Raw genomic sequence first — 17,022 nt, 5'->3', positions numbered from 1 at the left:
TTATGCTCCGTAAATATAGTACATGAAACTTTAGACTCTCTGAATTTAAAAAGGCCAAATCTATCCAGTTCACCTCAGTCCTTCATCCTTACTGGTGAGGCTAAGTAATATTTTATACAAAATTGTGTGGATTTGGACTTACAAACAATAAAACCATGAGAAATGAAACAAAAGCATTGAACGACCGCAAAGGAGGACCAAAATTTCATGTAAGAACATGAGTAGTACTGGTAGTATTCAACTTTATCCCTCTTAATCCACAGAAGCTATAAATAAATTCTGTAAATATTTAGATAAATGACAGGAGGGGAAAAAAGTTTGAGCTAACAAATTGTTTCTCTCACAAATTAATCTAACATGAATGCTGCAACCAGTGGATCTGCCTGCTAGGTTCCTGAAGCACTGTGTTTTCCAGGAAGTTGACCCTGTACTGTTAGTACCAAAATGTGCACAGACGATACCAAATTGAGGGTGGCCAGAGAAGGAAGGCTAACTAGAGAAAAAAAAAAAAATCAAACTGACAGAATCTTGCTGCATGGAGAAAAAAAAACAAAAAAAAAAAAAAAAAAGATCTGGCTTGCATTTAATCAGTTTACAAATTATGCCCAATATTAAGTGTTCTAAAGTGAGATCTAAGAGAATTCAAGAAATGTGTACTATTGCTGAACATCACTTTGGCAGACAAATTCTGACTTTGGAGATATCTATATAACTGAGTCTAGAACCATGACATTTACATTCAGAGCAAAAACAATTATTCCATCTCAGGTTATACAAGAATGTACTRCACTATATTCCATGACATTTTATCAGGCTTTATGTTCTACCACGAATGGTTCAATATGCAACATTACTTTGAGCACAAAGATTTGAAGACAGGCATACTGAAGAAAATAAGGAAAACAAAATTAATTGAACTGAATTTCCTTCTCTCAGTACCTGGAAATTCTCTAATTCACTTTCAAAGTTTCATTCAAGTTTGATGTTAAGGAAGCAACAGACTACATGTGATTTTTTTGTTCCACTTTTGTTAGAGGGGCAATGAATGCAAGTAATTTTTTGGCTCAGTTTTGAGATCTCAGACAGAAAACTTTTACCAAGTCCAATCTAGGGCTTTTTGAGCAATTGTRCTAAAAATATTTTTTCACTGTTTAAAATCCCTTCTACGTAAATTCTGGACACACAAGCAATGTAAGACCAATGCATGATGAATAGGGATAATTTATTGTTTTTCTATCAGAAAATTCATTAGAATATTTACAAGTCATAAAACCCACCCACACACAGTCTATTTAAGACTATCTTTTTTTAAGATCTTTTCTTTTTTCGTCCTCTCTTACTCTGTGATTTGAGTTTTTTGCCCTCAAACACAGGTTTGGCAGTCACCATGATTTGGTTTCCCACTTCATCCTCACCACTTGAGCTACTATATCCTTTTTTCTCATTATGGCTTGCTGTCTCAATTTGAGATACAGTTTTCCTCCTCTTGCTCTTGTCTAAATCTCTRCTTTCCAGTTCCTCTACTGAGGAGTCACTAGAGGTTTCTGAAAGATGCAAATTTCCAATAAAACCACCTCCATATAAAGGTTCTCTTTTGGAATCTGAATGTTTCTTTCTCTTTATTTCTGTTGTCACTTGATGATCTGTGCAATCCATAGTACTTTTCTTTTTTTTCTCCTTACACTGCTTAAGTTCATCCTCCATAACTGCAGTAGCCTCTAGAATTTCATTGTCTTCTTCCTCTTTTTCCTTTCTCTTCAGACAAGTCACAGCTCGGCGAAGTCTCTGGCTCTTAATGGCTTGTTTTTCGTGCTGTGCTAGTCTGAAGAATGAATCAATTCGAAGCTGAGTCTATCAAAAATAAAACAATGAAACAGCTTTGATTTTTTTGCAATAGGAATTAGTTACCTAGGCTATATTATACTAATGAAAGACTAATGAAATGAATATGCATCTAAATAGATGTGGACTACAAGATGCATTATCATAATTATAAAGTATGCAACAAGTTTTACCTTCTCTAAAGCAAGAACCTTTACACTGGTCTTTAAAAAAAACTAGGTAATGGGCAAACATCTGTGAAATATTAAAAGCTTTGTGTTGTGCTTATAATTAGACATAGGTTGCTATTTTCAACTTTATAGCAGAGACGCTCTTGTAGTGCTCTTAAGTATGTCCTTACAAACACATCCTCAGCTGCAAGCTATTACAACAACTCAAAGTTTACTAAGCAAATGCTGTATGTGCACCTCGTATTTTGCAACCTAAAAGTATAAAAATTTAATTACAGTTTTTGTGGTACTTTTCACTCCTTTGACTAATAGAGAGGACCTAGAAGACAGGTTTAGACTACCTATCTTGCTGTTAACAAAAAAAGAAAAGAATCTGACCTCAGCTCGTCAGTCTTACAACTGACATTCAGAGTGTCACCACATGCATCATTATTCATTTTTAAATTGCATTAAAGATGACAGTTTGTTTATTTRTAAAATGCAGTAGTACTATAAATGGGTGCTCAGTCAACAGCATTAGCTCACTCTGCATTTTTTGCCAAAAGTTATAGATGGTACTCAATGGTCAGTCTGACTTCACCAAAATCTTAGTGACACGTATATAAACCATTTTAAAATATAGGGCACTGTCTTTTAAAAGCATTAAAGGTGCTTCAAGTACCTGTAATAATCAGCAACATGCAGAACAAAGAGCAATCTGGACTTGAAACAGACGCTTGATAGATAATAAGATTTTAAAGTAACCATTGCATTTAAAACCATTGAAATTATGTAGAGTGCCCAGTACACTCAAATCATACAACAACAAAATCTATACAAGTGAGAGYTTAGTGTCTTTTTAAAATATATGAAAATAAAAAATATGGCTAAATGTCAGGCTATTTTACAAACAGTATGGCTATCTGAATTATGAAAGCATAGATTACAGTGAAGTTAGTTAAGCATCACTTTAGATTAAAGACTCATTGTTCATTTTAAAAAATTTCTGTTACAGTTTTCTGGTTAGCCTAAAACAATGCATAGTTTTATATTTACCTGCTGCGAGTTCAGTTGTTTTAGTACAGGCAAAATGACTTCATCTATCTTTGTCCTAGTCCAGCCAAAGTGATCCTGACAGAATGTACAGAAAGTAAAGGATCTTTCTTTCTTTGCTTTTTTTTTTAAAAAAAAAAGCTATTAATAGTAATCTGTAAACACACAAAATGAAAATTGCTCAAATAACCAACATCTGGAGAAAAGCTACTGTAGTTGAAAGTTTTTTCAACTACAAAAAAAAAGAAAATATCAGAAGTATTTTCTGGTATAAATACTGGATGGTTCCAGTATTATGCCACATGTCTTCATCATGAGATCACATTTCTGATATTTACAGAACTCTAATATCATCATTTCCAAGAGTGTCTTTCAGAGAAGCTCCTTTTGGCTACACAGTACTGCCATAAAACACAGTACCTACAAATAATCCTTATTTTTACACTTACACACACACACACACAGGAAATTGCATTTACAGTTTAAAACAATGTTAGCTCTGCATGCTGCCACTCATGCCATCGACTTTTCAACAATTCACTGTAGCTCAAGCTGAAACTAATGCAAGAAACATGCATTAGTGCAAGGAATGTGGTAAATAATAGCTAGGAATAAAGCACAGTGTTAACCACTCATTCTGATTAGGTTTTGAAACCTACTTGTGAAAAATGGCTAACAGATACATCAGGAGCATGCAGACAATCCCATGCTAAGTCTAAAAACAGGCACAGTACAGTTACAGAAATGTAACATCACAACAAATTTAGGTCAGTCCAGCTAAGAAACTCTCTTTGTATTCACAGAGAAGCAGCCCAGCCTCTCAGGAAGGCAGAGCAGACTTGGATGACATACACACATAGATGTACTTTTCTCAATTCCAGAGTTGTTATCACTGTCGGAGAGTACATATAGTCTCAGGTGAGGACTCTCACACTAATGAGACATTAAGAATTTGGCTCTCTGTTACTGAACTAGTTTCAGTACTTCTAAATAGTAATTTCTATCGTATCATAAAAGGATATTCTCTGATCTGCTCTATATCAGGCTTCCCCCAGACGAACGAACCCCTTGTCTCATCCACCACAGGCTTCAGGTATGCCTCTGCCACTGCTGGGTTTGGGAAACCTGATGAAAGCTGCAGATCCCGCAGCTTCTTCTTGACTTTGGTATCATGTGGATTAGGTCTCAGTTTCTTATTCTTCTGAGCTTCAGTCCACCACTCACTGAAAAAYAGAGAAAAGTTTCCATTTGTATCCATAAAATAAAATTTGGAATGTCAAGAGCTACCATACTAACTTAAAAAGCMTTAATTTCAGTTACTATACAAGATGAAGTAGGAAATTTCTAAATTACATGACCTAAGTGGCATATAATTTAAGGGTAGAAAGGAGAAAATATATACAGCAAATGTAGCCCGCTGGCAGCCACAGCAGCAAACATCACCTGGATTCCCCGTGAGTAGCCAAACAGAAGGCCCTAAACTCAGCCTCAATTGAGAAGGATGCTTCACATACAATGATCATTTCTGGAGAATTTCTGAAACAAAAAATAACTTCTGACCATCCCTGCCATTGCCAATAAAATTGGCTTGGTGTTCTTCAAACCCCATTCTGCCCACAGCCTACCTGTCTGTCTCTTTCCAGGACATCCACTCCTCACTCATCAAGTGTCTTTTCTCTATGAGCAAGCTAGAGTACCTCCTCACAAACTTGGGGAGAAACCACCTCCACTCCACTAGGGATCCAGCTCTGCAATGAACTCAGAGGCAGTTGCACAGTTCTGAAGTGGTTCTATTGTCTTCACTAGTTTTGTTGTAATTGCTGAGTCAACATATCACCCTATTTATCAGCCATTTCTAACACTGACATAATGAAATCACATATTTTATAATTAATTTAGTCTCCTTAATTTTGTCCATGTTTTGGTGCATGGTAAAGTAGCATAAAAATATATTCATGAACATTCATATTATGGAAAAATAAAAAATAAAATCAGACAAAGCATACGTGAATTTTAAGAGAGGTTCCAGTCCATGACCAGGAAATTCATTTAAAATCTCCATTGCTGTTACAAAGCCAACATTTGGGATGCCTTCAGTGTAATCACTTCCAAGCAAGTATGCCAAATTAATTAACTTGCTTCGATCCAACCCTGCAAAAGAAAGTGCATAAAAYAAATAAACTTAGCGAATTCAGCCTCTATTCTCTTAGAAATTAACAAAAGTAGATTATCTGAAAGACAAGCAACAAAAGGATCATATAGGCATTAACCCTGTAAAATTATACTTTATTCAACATCAGAATTTGCTAAATTACTTTCTAGAGCAGCGTCAATATACCATGCTAGTTCAAGCAGCAGTAATTGTACTAAAATATAACTTGTAAAGATACAATGATGTCAAAATTTAAATGTTACAATGTAGAAACCCAAATTTCCCTAAACACCAGGTTTCTGAAAGCTAAGAGATTACTTAACATATACTTCTGCCATTACAGTCCAGTTCTCGTCTAATGCTGACCTAAATTTATTAACTCCTGAATCAGAAATTAAAGCATTTTCTAGTCCCCAGTTTTGAACTCTAGTCCGTAATATTCATGACTCTGTTTCTTAAAAGTGTTCCCAAACTGCGTATCACGTGCTCTGTGCTATCATAGTTATTCYCATAGATCAAAAGAGCCTGTGAAACAACTAGAAAGAAGGAGGAAYCCAGCTGACCACTTCTACTTACTACATTGTAAGATATGAGGCAACTAGACTGATTCTTAGGCACTAACTTCAGGACCTCAGACCAAAAAATTATTTCAGTGGTGAAAAGAAGGGAAGTGTGTAAATCATGCAAAACATGCAAATCAAGACCACTTGAATGTTAGTAAGGATATCCAGCAACTGTTAGGAAAGAAAAATTGTCCACTACATGAAAAGAGAGCAGTACTAATGTACTGCAGAGCAACATGACAACAAGACAGATAGTGATTATTTTTTAAAACAAAACAAATCAAAACCACTGCTTTACTACCATAATAACAGCTAACAATCACAGGAACTTTTAGAATATTCTCCCCCCTCATGTAACCTAATCTGGTTTTATCCAGTTTGCTGGGAAAAGAAACCAAAGACATGTAATTATTTTTAATCACACAAAAATGAAATTTGTGAAATTCTATTTCACAATTGGCTGTTGTGAACTGTGAAATTTTACATGCTGAGGACCTTAAAATATCATTTCAAAGTCTATAATCCTACTTAGCCAGTTTTGAAATTTCTGAGCAATCTCTTCTGCCTCAGCAAAATATCAGGAAAAACTAGAATCTGCTATTATTTTCTTTAATACACTATGTGATACTGAAGCTTAACAGTTCAACTAGCAACAATGTGATTAGATTAGAACAACAAGAAAGGAATAAAAATCTTGTAAATATTAAAAAAATTTCCTTCTACTTTCTACAGAGTGTATAATTACACTRGATCCCTTTCTAATACAGTATGAGTCAATATGTCCCAAATAAACTACTATTTACAGAAAATTACAATCTGATGACATTATTTATCAGGATATAATTTTCTCACTATGGCAGAAAAATTGTACTGACATCTACCCAGAAACTGGTACCACAGTTCATACTCCCAGCCCTRATAATCATAACACTAACTGAAGTGTACTAAATGCAGGTGTGACTAGTAGCTGCAAGCTCAGATAGRTCATCTGGTAGTAAAACAAACAACTCAATTGTACATCCTCTCTAAAGAACAGACATCATCATAATGATTACATGAAATTCCATAGGAAATTCATCTTAAATGATACAGATAGACTCTTTGATAAGACAGCTTTTATCTAACACACTAATATCTGAGCCTTACCTAGCTGGTTTTGAAAATCAACATACTGATAATATTCCACATATTTGTTCTGACTAAAGAAATTTTTATAAACATGCCGTGCACCAAATAACCAAACATCACTATCATCTGTGATTGTTCCAGAGGTCTGATCAGTAAGGTCTAATATGGCACACTGTGCCTCTGCTTCCATTGGAGCTTCAATATATGGAATGCCAAACAAACGGAGGAGCTCCTGTAGGATGAAAGAAACAGTATTTCACTTGAGAAATGAGTTTCTAATACATTTCTGCTTGACTCAGAACTGGGAGGTGTTTAATCTTTCATAGCAAATTTTAATTTCCACTGAAAAGCACTAAACACTGTTAACTCAAGGGGGAAATCCCATTTACTCATCTCAGGCAGATAATGCCAAGTAAGTCAAGCACTATTTGACCATGCTATTACTACAATTTGAGAATACGTTGTTTTAATTATGCAAGCATATTCAAGTATTTTGCTTTGCATAAATGTTACTAATTTAACATGGAGAAAAGTTTATGCATTACAGTGATGCAGGATTCATGAAAGGAAGATGCTAGGAAAAAAGTCAGCAACAATTTTAGCAGAGAAAATTGTAAYAAAAGTATGAAACACACATCAGGCAACAAACACTGGGAAGACTAGCCATCCTTTGGATGGTGTTTGACATACATGTGTTTTGATATGCTTCACACAACCTGCTTTTATTGAATATGTTATTTAATCTCAGTTAAATATCCCACGTGCACTAGGTTTACATACTAATATTCGTTACACAATTCTGAATTACTTCATCTTCATGAATTACGCTTCTCACTTATTCTCCTGCTCCCAATTTGGATGCAATAATCACTGCAAAACCTAGTTGTAAAGTTTTTATTTTTAAAAAATATTTAAGTGGTGTTTCTTTCACTGCAACAACTGGCTTTTGTGCCTTAACACAATCAGTTTTGAAACTGCTGACTTAAAACTTTCATTGCAGTAAAGAGTAAAAGCACCAGGTCAAAGGACTTACAATTCTGTGTGCATGCTATATAATGGTAGATATACCATTATAATTGTAAGTTATTGGCCTTTACAAAAATCATCTAAAGATAAAAGTATRATCAAATATTTAACATAGGAAACAAAAATTTCAGTCATCTTAATGACATCCAAACTATCCCTTTTATTCAAAGAAAATATGAACACTTGCATATTTCTTAGAATAAATGTATGATATCATACATCTACCACTTGTCTACTATCTTATGGATATATTAAATTCAACACGTTATATTTTTTAAGATTGGATAATCTAAAATGCAGTACTCTGCATCTTCCCAATGCTAACATTCAGACAGAAGTTATAGGCTTGTACAGGAATTACTGGTGAAGTTCTTTAAAATAAGTTACCTATGCTGTCAACTTGGCTTACAATAAAAGTTTCTTTCATAGTTTTATCTTTTAATGTCTAGGGAAACCACAATTTACCTAAACTCAGTTAGATTAMTTCCATACTGCTGAGTTTAATTACCTATTCGATTCAAAAAGTTGTGTGTTTAAACAGTAGAAATATTTTCATTCATAATGAAGGAATATTTAATAGTGTCATAACAGTTATTTCCAACTCTTGGAATTTAAGATTAATCTTCTTTCAACATTTTAAATCAAGCAGTCTGAAAAAAAAAAAAAAACAACCACCTAAGAGAAAAAAGGTGAGTGACCTACAGTTAAAAAAAATTACAAACAGCTTTTGAGAAAACATTTAACTCCTGAGAAGGAGAATACTTCTTAACTCACATCATGTCAAAATGATTGAACAAATACTACCTGACTTTCCAAGAACATCTGTCCTGTTACAGAAGCAGCAACACGTTCCTGCTGCTTTTTTTGAGCCTGAAGCATATTTTGTTCAGCAGAAAGATCATTTTCCAATTCTTCCAGTTCTTCCTGAATAATAGAACAAGATTTCAGTCATTACAACAATTTAGTGCCTTACTTACCAAAATATACTTAAGTCTCCAACTATATCTATTCTAAGAGTATATGCTCCAACTAACTCAACCCACTGATTGTCATAGCTTCTCTAATGCAGTAAATTATAAGAACATAACTAGGTCTTTTTATCAGAGTGCTAAAACCTTACAATTTCTCTCTGATTCCAGTGGTGATWATAACTAACTCTCATCTTAAAAAAAAAAAAAATCCCATACAATTCAAATAAATGCATGAGAAAGTGATAAAACAGTATACAACTATTATAAACAGCTGTAAGACAGTTGTAAGATAGCTTTCCTTAAAATATAAATTCAGCTACRGAGCACTTCATTACTAACTTAAAACAAATAATAAGGAATTACCAAACTGATGTCTTGCCACTCATTCACTGCATCTTTAGCATCATTTTCACTTTCAGTATTCTGATGGTTTTCCAACTGCACTTCATCAGATTCCTCTACTGTGTCCTTCGTGACAATATCATGTCTGTCTTTCTCCATTTCTGTAAGTGCTGCTTCATCACCCAGTTTCTCATCACATTCAGTAGGAAACTCAGCCTCATTACTGATTTCAGTGTCCACTTCAATAAAGCTTCCTATAAAACAACAACAACAGAGTTTAGCTTCTTGCTGCTAATTTAAAAAGAAATGTCTGAATCTCTTCTCAATTTGTGCTGCAACGTTTTTTCACCCACAACAAATGATATGTGCAGTAAACAGACATAAGTCTATGAAACTACAGAAACTATGTGGCTGGCCATTAATACACCAGTTAATGAAGTTCAAGCTACAGAACACCACACTTTCCAGCTTCTCCATTTTGTATACTTGTATTTGAGCATTACAGAATAACACCAGGGGAAAAATATAGATCAGATTTTCTCCTCATCTCAAACACATATTTTAAAGAATTTGGACTATGAGAAAAGGTTGACTTCAACTGACTGCAAACATAACAATGCCCTGTTTTCTTAGAGAATTGTTCATTACTCAAGTCTTCCAACCCCACAGGAGTCAATGATCATAAACACAGACACACAACCAAAAAGCACATACCATCAGAATCACTGTCTTCAGACTGTGATATCCCTTCTACTCTTCCCTCATTAGGGCCTTCTACTTCTGGAAAAAGACTAAGTTCATTTTGCACCTCAGACACATTATTTTCTGTTTTTGAAATGACTTCCTCTATATCTCTATACATTTTAAGATTTTCCTCATTTTTAGAAAGGCCTGTTGTTTCAGCCTGAATCAAAGCTTGTGTACTTGTCTGTGCTGGGGAACAGCTTGGGTTTTGTATGCACAGGTTTACATTCTTATCTTCCAAAGAACTTAAGTCCATTTTGGAACCGTTTTCTTCTTTGTCTGCATCATCTTTTCTTTTTCTAGTATCATCAACAAAAGAATAATTTTCAATTCTTGAAATATTGATGTCCTCAGCTGCAATATGAACCTTTTCCAACTCATGACTCTTCTGGCCAAATTCAGTATCTTGCATAATCACTTGGTTTGATGAATGAATTGTAGACATAGGTAAATTTTTTCTCTCTGTAACTTCAGGCATCTGATCATCATCATCTGAACTACTAAGGAGGAAATCTTTCACTTCTGACATTTTTGTTATCACTCCATCAGTTTTAGAGGTAACAATTTCCTCCCCTTTATCATCTTCACTCAGAGCTCGCTGAATTGCCTGTAGAGTTCTTGGAGATACACTGCCTTCCTCTGATCTACATTGGTCCATATTCAATCGTCCTTTATCTTCATCCTGCAGTTCTTCTTCTGAACTGCTCTCTATCATAGCTGCCTGAATAGCAAGTAAAGTCTGGGGAGATGGTGGTGCTGTTACCCCATTGTTATCTTTCTCTGTCTGCAACTTCTCAGACTCAACTGGGTTTGTATTAGAAGGAGATTCATTAAATTTTTTAATAGACTTAGTAAATTCTAGCTTTTTTGAAGAGTGTGCCACAGTAGTTTCTGAATCTGTACCAGTAGCTTCTTTTGCTTGAATACCTGGAAAAAAAAGTTTTTTGTTAATCTTTTTTAATACATAACTGTTTTATATTAACATTATTTTTACACAATGAGAATCAAATTCATTAAATAAAGATTAATAAAGCAGCTCTCTACAAGTTTATTATCACAGTTAATTATGTCACCATATATTCCACATAATCATCAGGTACACGCATCTCTAAACAACACTCAGGTTTTTCCTAAAACTTGTCAGTCTGCAGACTGACTGCACACACCCAGTGAGAAGCTTTATGAAATGAGGAACTGGCATACCTTTTATTAGGATATAGTGAGAAGTATCTTCAGAGATAACCCTCTTAGATTCCACTTCTTTCACAAAACCTCCTTCATTTTCATATTGTGTTTGGATTTGACCTGAGTGCTGCTGATTCAATTCTTTTTCTACATTTTCTATATATCGATTAAGGTTGCTTTTCTTAAGCAAGCCCCTAAGTTGATATTGGGAAAAGTCATCGGACTCCTTAAAAAAAAAGAATCCAAGTCAATTTAAATAAAATGGCATGAACTGCACTTTTTTAACAAGTATATTTACTGTGCTCTGGAGAGCCCTTTGGTAAAAATATTTTCTTATTTCTTTTAACCAGAGAACATTTGTCTTTTACTGACCACTGCGCTCCCAAGTGATGGTGGTATTAACATGTTAATATGCAACAAAACTTTAAAAGGTATCACTAAGGAGTTCTGAATGCTGATTAAACACTGTGAGATCTAAATAACGTGGCCAACAAAAATTAGCTGGCTAATAGACTTGGACCCCATCTCAAATACAACTCAATTACAACAAAAGCCACATGCAGGTAGTTTTAAGTTGTTGCCCATCACAAAATGGTTCTTAGTTTACACTTCGATACAAGCTCTCATTTGATCAGAAATATATTGTATTTTAAAAAATCTTACCCTGATCTGAAGAACTATTCTAAAAGTAGCACTGTAGGAGTCCCCGTTTGTCTCTGAATGGCTTTGGTGTCACATCTGCTTAATTTACAAATATGAAGATCTTTTTCCCAGCTACCAGCTCCTCTAACAAACTGAGKGTTTGGAAGTCAAGCTGTGTTCTTTCTGCATGATTTATCCACACCAGCAATACCTTTTTACAATTGAAATGTTGGATGTAATGTTGATGAGGCATGAGACACAGCATGGTATTTCCATTCTCGACAAAAAGACTTAGTTCTGCCAATTTTAGTAGAAATTAGAAGACAGGACTCTGTATATACCCATGGAAAGGATCTGTTAGGAATTACCACCTTGCCTGTTCCTCCAAAAAAACATGAAAGTTTCCCACCCCCAGATTTCCCAAACTTCTCTTGTAAAAATAGGTCTGGAGTTAAAACTTTCCATACATGATAACATTACATAGTCTTCATGTGCATTAATGAYAGTAACTCCAATGTAATGGCTTGAATATATTTTCCATTTTACCTCTGGCATTCTTTCAAACAATGTTCTTTTTCGTTTTGTAAATTCTTTCATATCAGTCAAGATTTCATGTTTTACTTCTGGAGGCAGACTGTTGAAGTCTTCTGATTCAATATCTACAGAATGAGGATTTTCAAGTAATTCTTCCTATAAAAAAAAAGAACAGCAACGTACATAAACACTCATTTTGTATTATAGACCAACAATACAAATGAAAATGTCCACAGTATCACCCCAAATCTAAAGAAAAAAATCACACACAAATCTTTTTGCTACTTCTTATATTATGAAGAAAACTATTAAAAAAATGTAACTATTACCTTATTAAATAAATCATTTGTTTACATAATTATTGAGATACAWCATATAAAGAAACTACTACTTAAAAACCTACGGCCTTTTACATAACAAGATATTTAGTATAAGCTACATAAACAGCTCCTACTGCCCCAGTAACTCTTTTATCCTTCCAAAGACTTTCTCTTTCTGAACAGACTACTTCAAACAATATTTCCAAGAGTTTTTCTTCTTTATTTTCTTTGATGACTACATGAAAACAAAAATAACTTTACTGTTCACAAAGATATTTTGCTAGATTAACTAATTATTTTTATTTTCTCCTCTTCCCATGAGATCAGCRCATCAAAAGGAAATACAGAATTTATATATCAAGAAAGAATTGAAATGTTGCATTGGAGTTCCGTTAAATACRCTGTCTTATTTTCACATACATATATGCATTCTGTTATCTTCTACCATTGCAAAAAACAATGTTTGTATTCTTCACATATCCAGAGAAAATACTCAGGGAAAAAAAAAAATCCCCTCATCAAGGTATTCCTACTCTGTTGTATTCTAGTGAAGAAAATTACATTTGTATTTTATGATTAGTGAGAATTTATGGAATTATTACAGTTAACTTATTTGCTTGTCAAATAATGCTAYTGTGAGATTTATACCTTTAAATAGTATTAAAAATATTTTTAAAGCATAACACATGAATAACAAGATATTTCAGAATAACAGGGTAATTAGGAAGCAATTACCTGTAGTATCTTCTTTTGACTCATTCTTGCTTGCCATTCTTTTTCATCTTCCTCTTCTGAGCTAAAAAACACAAAAAGATAAAAGATGTAGATTCTCCCTCTCTCTCCTCTCTCCTTCTCTCAAAAAGCTATGAGCAGAAAGAAATCAGACTGCTCAGTTATCTAGACTGAGACAACTTTTGCTGTCTAAAAGCATTACCTGATACTTGGTTGGCATTAAAACTATGTTTTAGGGCAGACCTATTAACACTGAAAATGTGCAGACTATTATAAAGGATAGCTCCATGCTCCCACTCAGTCTTATTTAAGAAGATGACACAAATTTGACAAGCGTGTATGAAGGCTACCTCTGCTAAACACATCCACTGCACCTAAATGAAGAGAAACAAACTGGAAGCAAGCTGCCACACACTTCAGTAGTTACTCAAGCTCGCACAATCGGGTTCATTTAGCATTATAGATATTGCYACAGAGAGTGAGATAGCATTTTCACCCTTAAAGATGATTCCAGAATAGAAATTTAATTTATAGGCTGATGTAAGAAAGGTTGTTCTGTTAGCTACTTTCCATTAAGTAACCAGAAGGTCTCTGTATCCTATAACCCTACTTCTCCCAAAATAAACTGAAATAAAACATTAACTAAAGAAATATACTGTATATGTTTTGGGGACACATGAGTAAGTCAAAGATCTATTAGCATCTTTAAAAATAATATTTAATATTTTTATTTGAGTTTGTTATAGCTATTTTTCTTAATTCTACTTACCTATTCTTCTCTTCCTCCTCTAAACAAGGCAATACATATATATCATCAATTCCTTCTCTTCGTACTTGTGTAATACTAGGCAAAGCTTCACTGCTTAGGGAAAAGAATTAAAAGTGATTAACAACAAAATAAAAACATATCTTCCTATTTTAAACAAAAGCAGAAAAAAAATTATTCATGCCTTTTGCCTGTTAGAGCAGTTTTGATAGCTTGTCTCTTCAAAAAGGTTTTCAAGAGTTTTTCTGTAGTTTTTCTGGAATCACTGACTGCCACTTCTTTTCTTTGTCTTCGCTTAGCCTGTGAACATAAAATTAATGCAACATAATTTTACTAAAAYAGCATTTGCTGGATGCTCAAGATACAATTATAAGAGTAATTCACTGGATGTGTACATGCCGAGTCTGTGGCTGAGTCCTAACTCATTTTACATCAGTGGGTGTCAGAGCCTTCAGATCCTCTGAATCTCTCTGCCTGGCCTCTGTGGGACTTAGGACTAGTTATCAGCTCCTGAGTAGAAACGTTTGCAAGAGGTGTGTTCAGGCTGAAGCAAGATCCAGACTTGTGCTGTCATCTGCCTCTCTGTAATTTGATTTCTATGCAAAGGAAACCTGAATATGTGAATCAAAAGGGAGTCAGCTGTTGCATCATGCAGCAGCTGAGACCCACACTGCAAAAACATCTGCACAGCACTGTATTTCAAGCCGTCTATTGTCATGGCTTGGAAGCGTAAGTAGTATTCAAGGAATCTGAAAACAGCTACTTAGCTTCAACAGACGTATCTTTGCATGGCAACGTTATAATAGGTTATAAAATAAGTCGGTAAAGTTACATACCAAGGTTTGTCTCTTCAGAAGTGGTGCTTCTCCATCAAAAACAAAGACAGGCCGAATTCGAAAAAACAGTAACTTGCAGAGCCGATGAAACAGGGTGAGGAGGTGAGCATTCTGTATGGAATTACCACGATTATCTCTGGCTCCTTTTATTGCTTGGTTCAACCAAATACTGATATCTTAAAGAATCGTTAAGGAAAAAAAAAATAAAAGGTGCACTCTTGCACATACATCACATAACAGTTTCTATAGAGTGCATATATATATTTCTAAGCGGACTCTTGCCCACTGCTTTAAGTTGACATATTGAAGCTGAGGATATCCAAATGCTTGTGAACTTTGAAGAATAAATTCTTATCCCCATCATCCTGAACAAAGAACAGGATTGAAAACAAATTGTGCAGCAAACAATACCTCCCCAGTTATTTACAAATAAATGAAGGGGAACATCTTTCTAGCATTTAATTACATATGCACGATAAGAAAGCAGATGATAAAATATTTCAAACTTTTTCATATTCTAGTCCTACTGAGAGCAGCACAAAATCCTACAGGCTGATATTTGTATGAGAAATCTACGACAGAAGCTTCATTTTATTCATACACAAAAATGTCAAGGTATTTGTTTTCCATATATTAGAAAAGCATAAAATCTATCTTATCAAAATATTGTCAGGATTTAGAATTTTTTAAACCACAGTAAATCACAAAGAAAAAAGTGAATATAATAACCTCCCTCACAAATTTGGTGTATCATCTTCACTTTCAAAGGATACCAACAGCAAGAATTTTCCCTTCTAGTGTTTCTGGGTTTATAGGTCTTCCAGTGCACTCAAGTAGTTTCCAAAGTCCTTGAACTCCCATTGTCTCTTCTTAGCTCCTTTGAGAGAAGAAAATCTATGAGGAATAAGTGCAAATATAATCCAAAGATTATATGATCCGCTTTATTAATGAAAACCCAATGCATTATTACTTCAAATAGAAATAGTGTGTGTGGGGGGGGGAAATACCAAGGTCATCAAAATTGAAGCAGGGTTACGTTAAATCCCAGCTGTTATAGTCTGCCAGACACGTAATTGTAAATCGAGGTCCCTGTCCTAACTCTCTAACAAGCAATGTGATGCGAGATGGATGTGAGATTTAAAATAGCAGTATTCTGCTTTGTCATACAAACAACAGATGACGTATGACCTATGGTAAAATGTGCTCGGGGGAGGGGGGAATCAAATTTTAACTTTTTTCACATTCCTTTTAAGTTGTGTAGCAGATTTATCAAGAGAAAACATACTAAAAGAAACAAAGAACATAAACTGACCTGTCTCTGACATTATCCTTGTTCAACTAACTTAGACAGGAAACCTCTTGCTCTACAGATTTCCTATCTCATGTACAGCACTGCTGACATAAAACAGTAACAGTCAGCTAGCTAAAGGTAAGCACAGCATTTAAGCAGATCTAAGAGAAAAGGAGAAGTGCTGAAARGAGCTGCATCTTCTATCATGTTCTGCTACGCAGGGCAACATTTTCCAGTCGAAGACCTGTCCCCACTGCAACTGGTTAGATTGGAGCAAGCTGTTGGCATCTGCCACGGACGCTGTGCGCAATACCTAAGCGATGTCTGAGGTCTTCATTCCCTCCGATTTTAACACACGAAAACCGTGACAGCTGCGCCGTGCTCGCCCACAGGAAGCCGCCCGCCCGCCCCGCTCAGGCCGAGCCGGCTTTACACCACCGAGCTGGTCACAGCGGAGCCGTTTATTCCCGCGGGCCGCGCCACGCCCGACGCCCTCGCGAGGGACGGCGCTCCCCTAGGCCGGCGCCTAGGGGCGTCCGTTGGAGCGCGCGGGGCGTCCGTTGGAGCGCGCGCGGGGCTCACCTGCACGCGCCGGCGGCGCAGCGCCCGCGGAGCTCCCGGCATGCGGAAGAACCCCCTGGCGGCGGCTTGCGGCCGCTTCCGCCCAGCCGCCGCTCCGCGTGCGCACGCGCGCCGCTCGCCAGGCCGCGCTGCCCGCCGGGAAACGTAGTTCACGGGCCCCTTGG

General features: G+C 35.7%; 1 protein-coding gene across 6 annotated transcripts; it reads right to left on the bottom strand.

Moving 5' to 3' along the window:
* Nucleotides 1-609: 609 nt before the first annotated feature.
* ERCC5 (ERCC excision repair 5, endonuclease) lies at nt 610-16,931 on the bottom strand. Of its 6 annotated transcripts, none has more exons than XM_085306020.1 (16): nt 16,859-16,931; nt 15,759-15,879; nt 14,986-15,161; nt 14,334-14,449; nt 14,153-14,245; nt 13,387-13,447; nt 12,344-12,487; nt 11,174-11,381; nt 9,941-10,897; nt 9,248-9,480; nt 8,718-8,837; nt 6,906-7,119; nt 5,051-5,195; nt 4,067-4,267; nt 3,048-3,132; nt 610-1,851 (listed from the first exon to the last, which is right to left on the bottom strand). In XM_085306020.1, exons 2-16 carry the CDS (start codon nt 15,844-15,846, stop codon nt 1,309-1,311), a joined length of 3,384 nt encoding a protein of 1,127 aa, XP_085162146.1. In that variant the 5' UTR covers nt 15,847-15,879; nt 16,859-16,931; the 3' UTR covers nt 610-1,308. The 6 variants fall into 6 exon arrangements, with proteins under 6 accessions (XP_085162146.1, XP_085162152.1, XP_085162149.1 ...); XM_085306026.1 differs by having other exon boundaries at nt 14,153-14,242; XM_085306023.1 differs by having other exon boundaries at nt 15,759-15,862.
* Nucleotides 16,932-17,022: the final 91 nt, after the last annotated feature.

This window comes from Rhea americana, unplaced genomic scaffold (genome assembly GCF_003343005.1).
Source record: "Rhea americana isolate MKP2758 unplaced genomic scaffold, rheAme1 scaffold_23, whole genome shotgun sequence".
NCBI classification, from domain to species: domain Eukaryota; kingdom Metazoa; phylum Chordata; class Aves; order Rheiformes; family Rheidae; genus Rhea; species Rhea americana.
The sequence above is the reverse complement of the archived record's forward strand: the minus strand, read 5'-3'. Positions and strand labels throughout refer to the sequence as shown.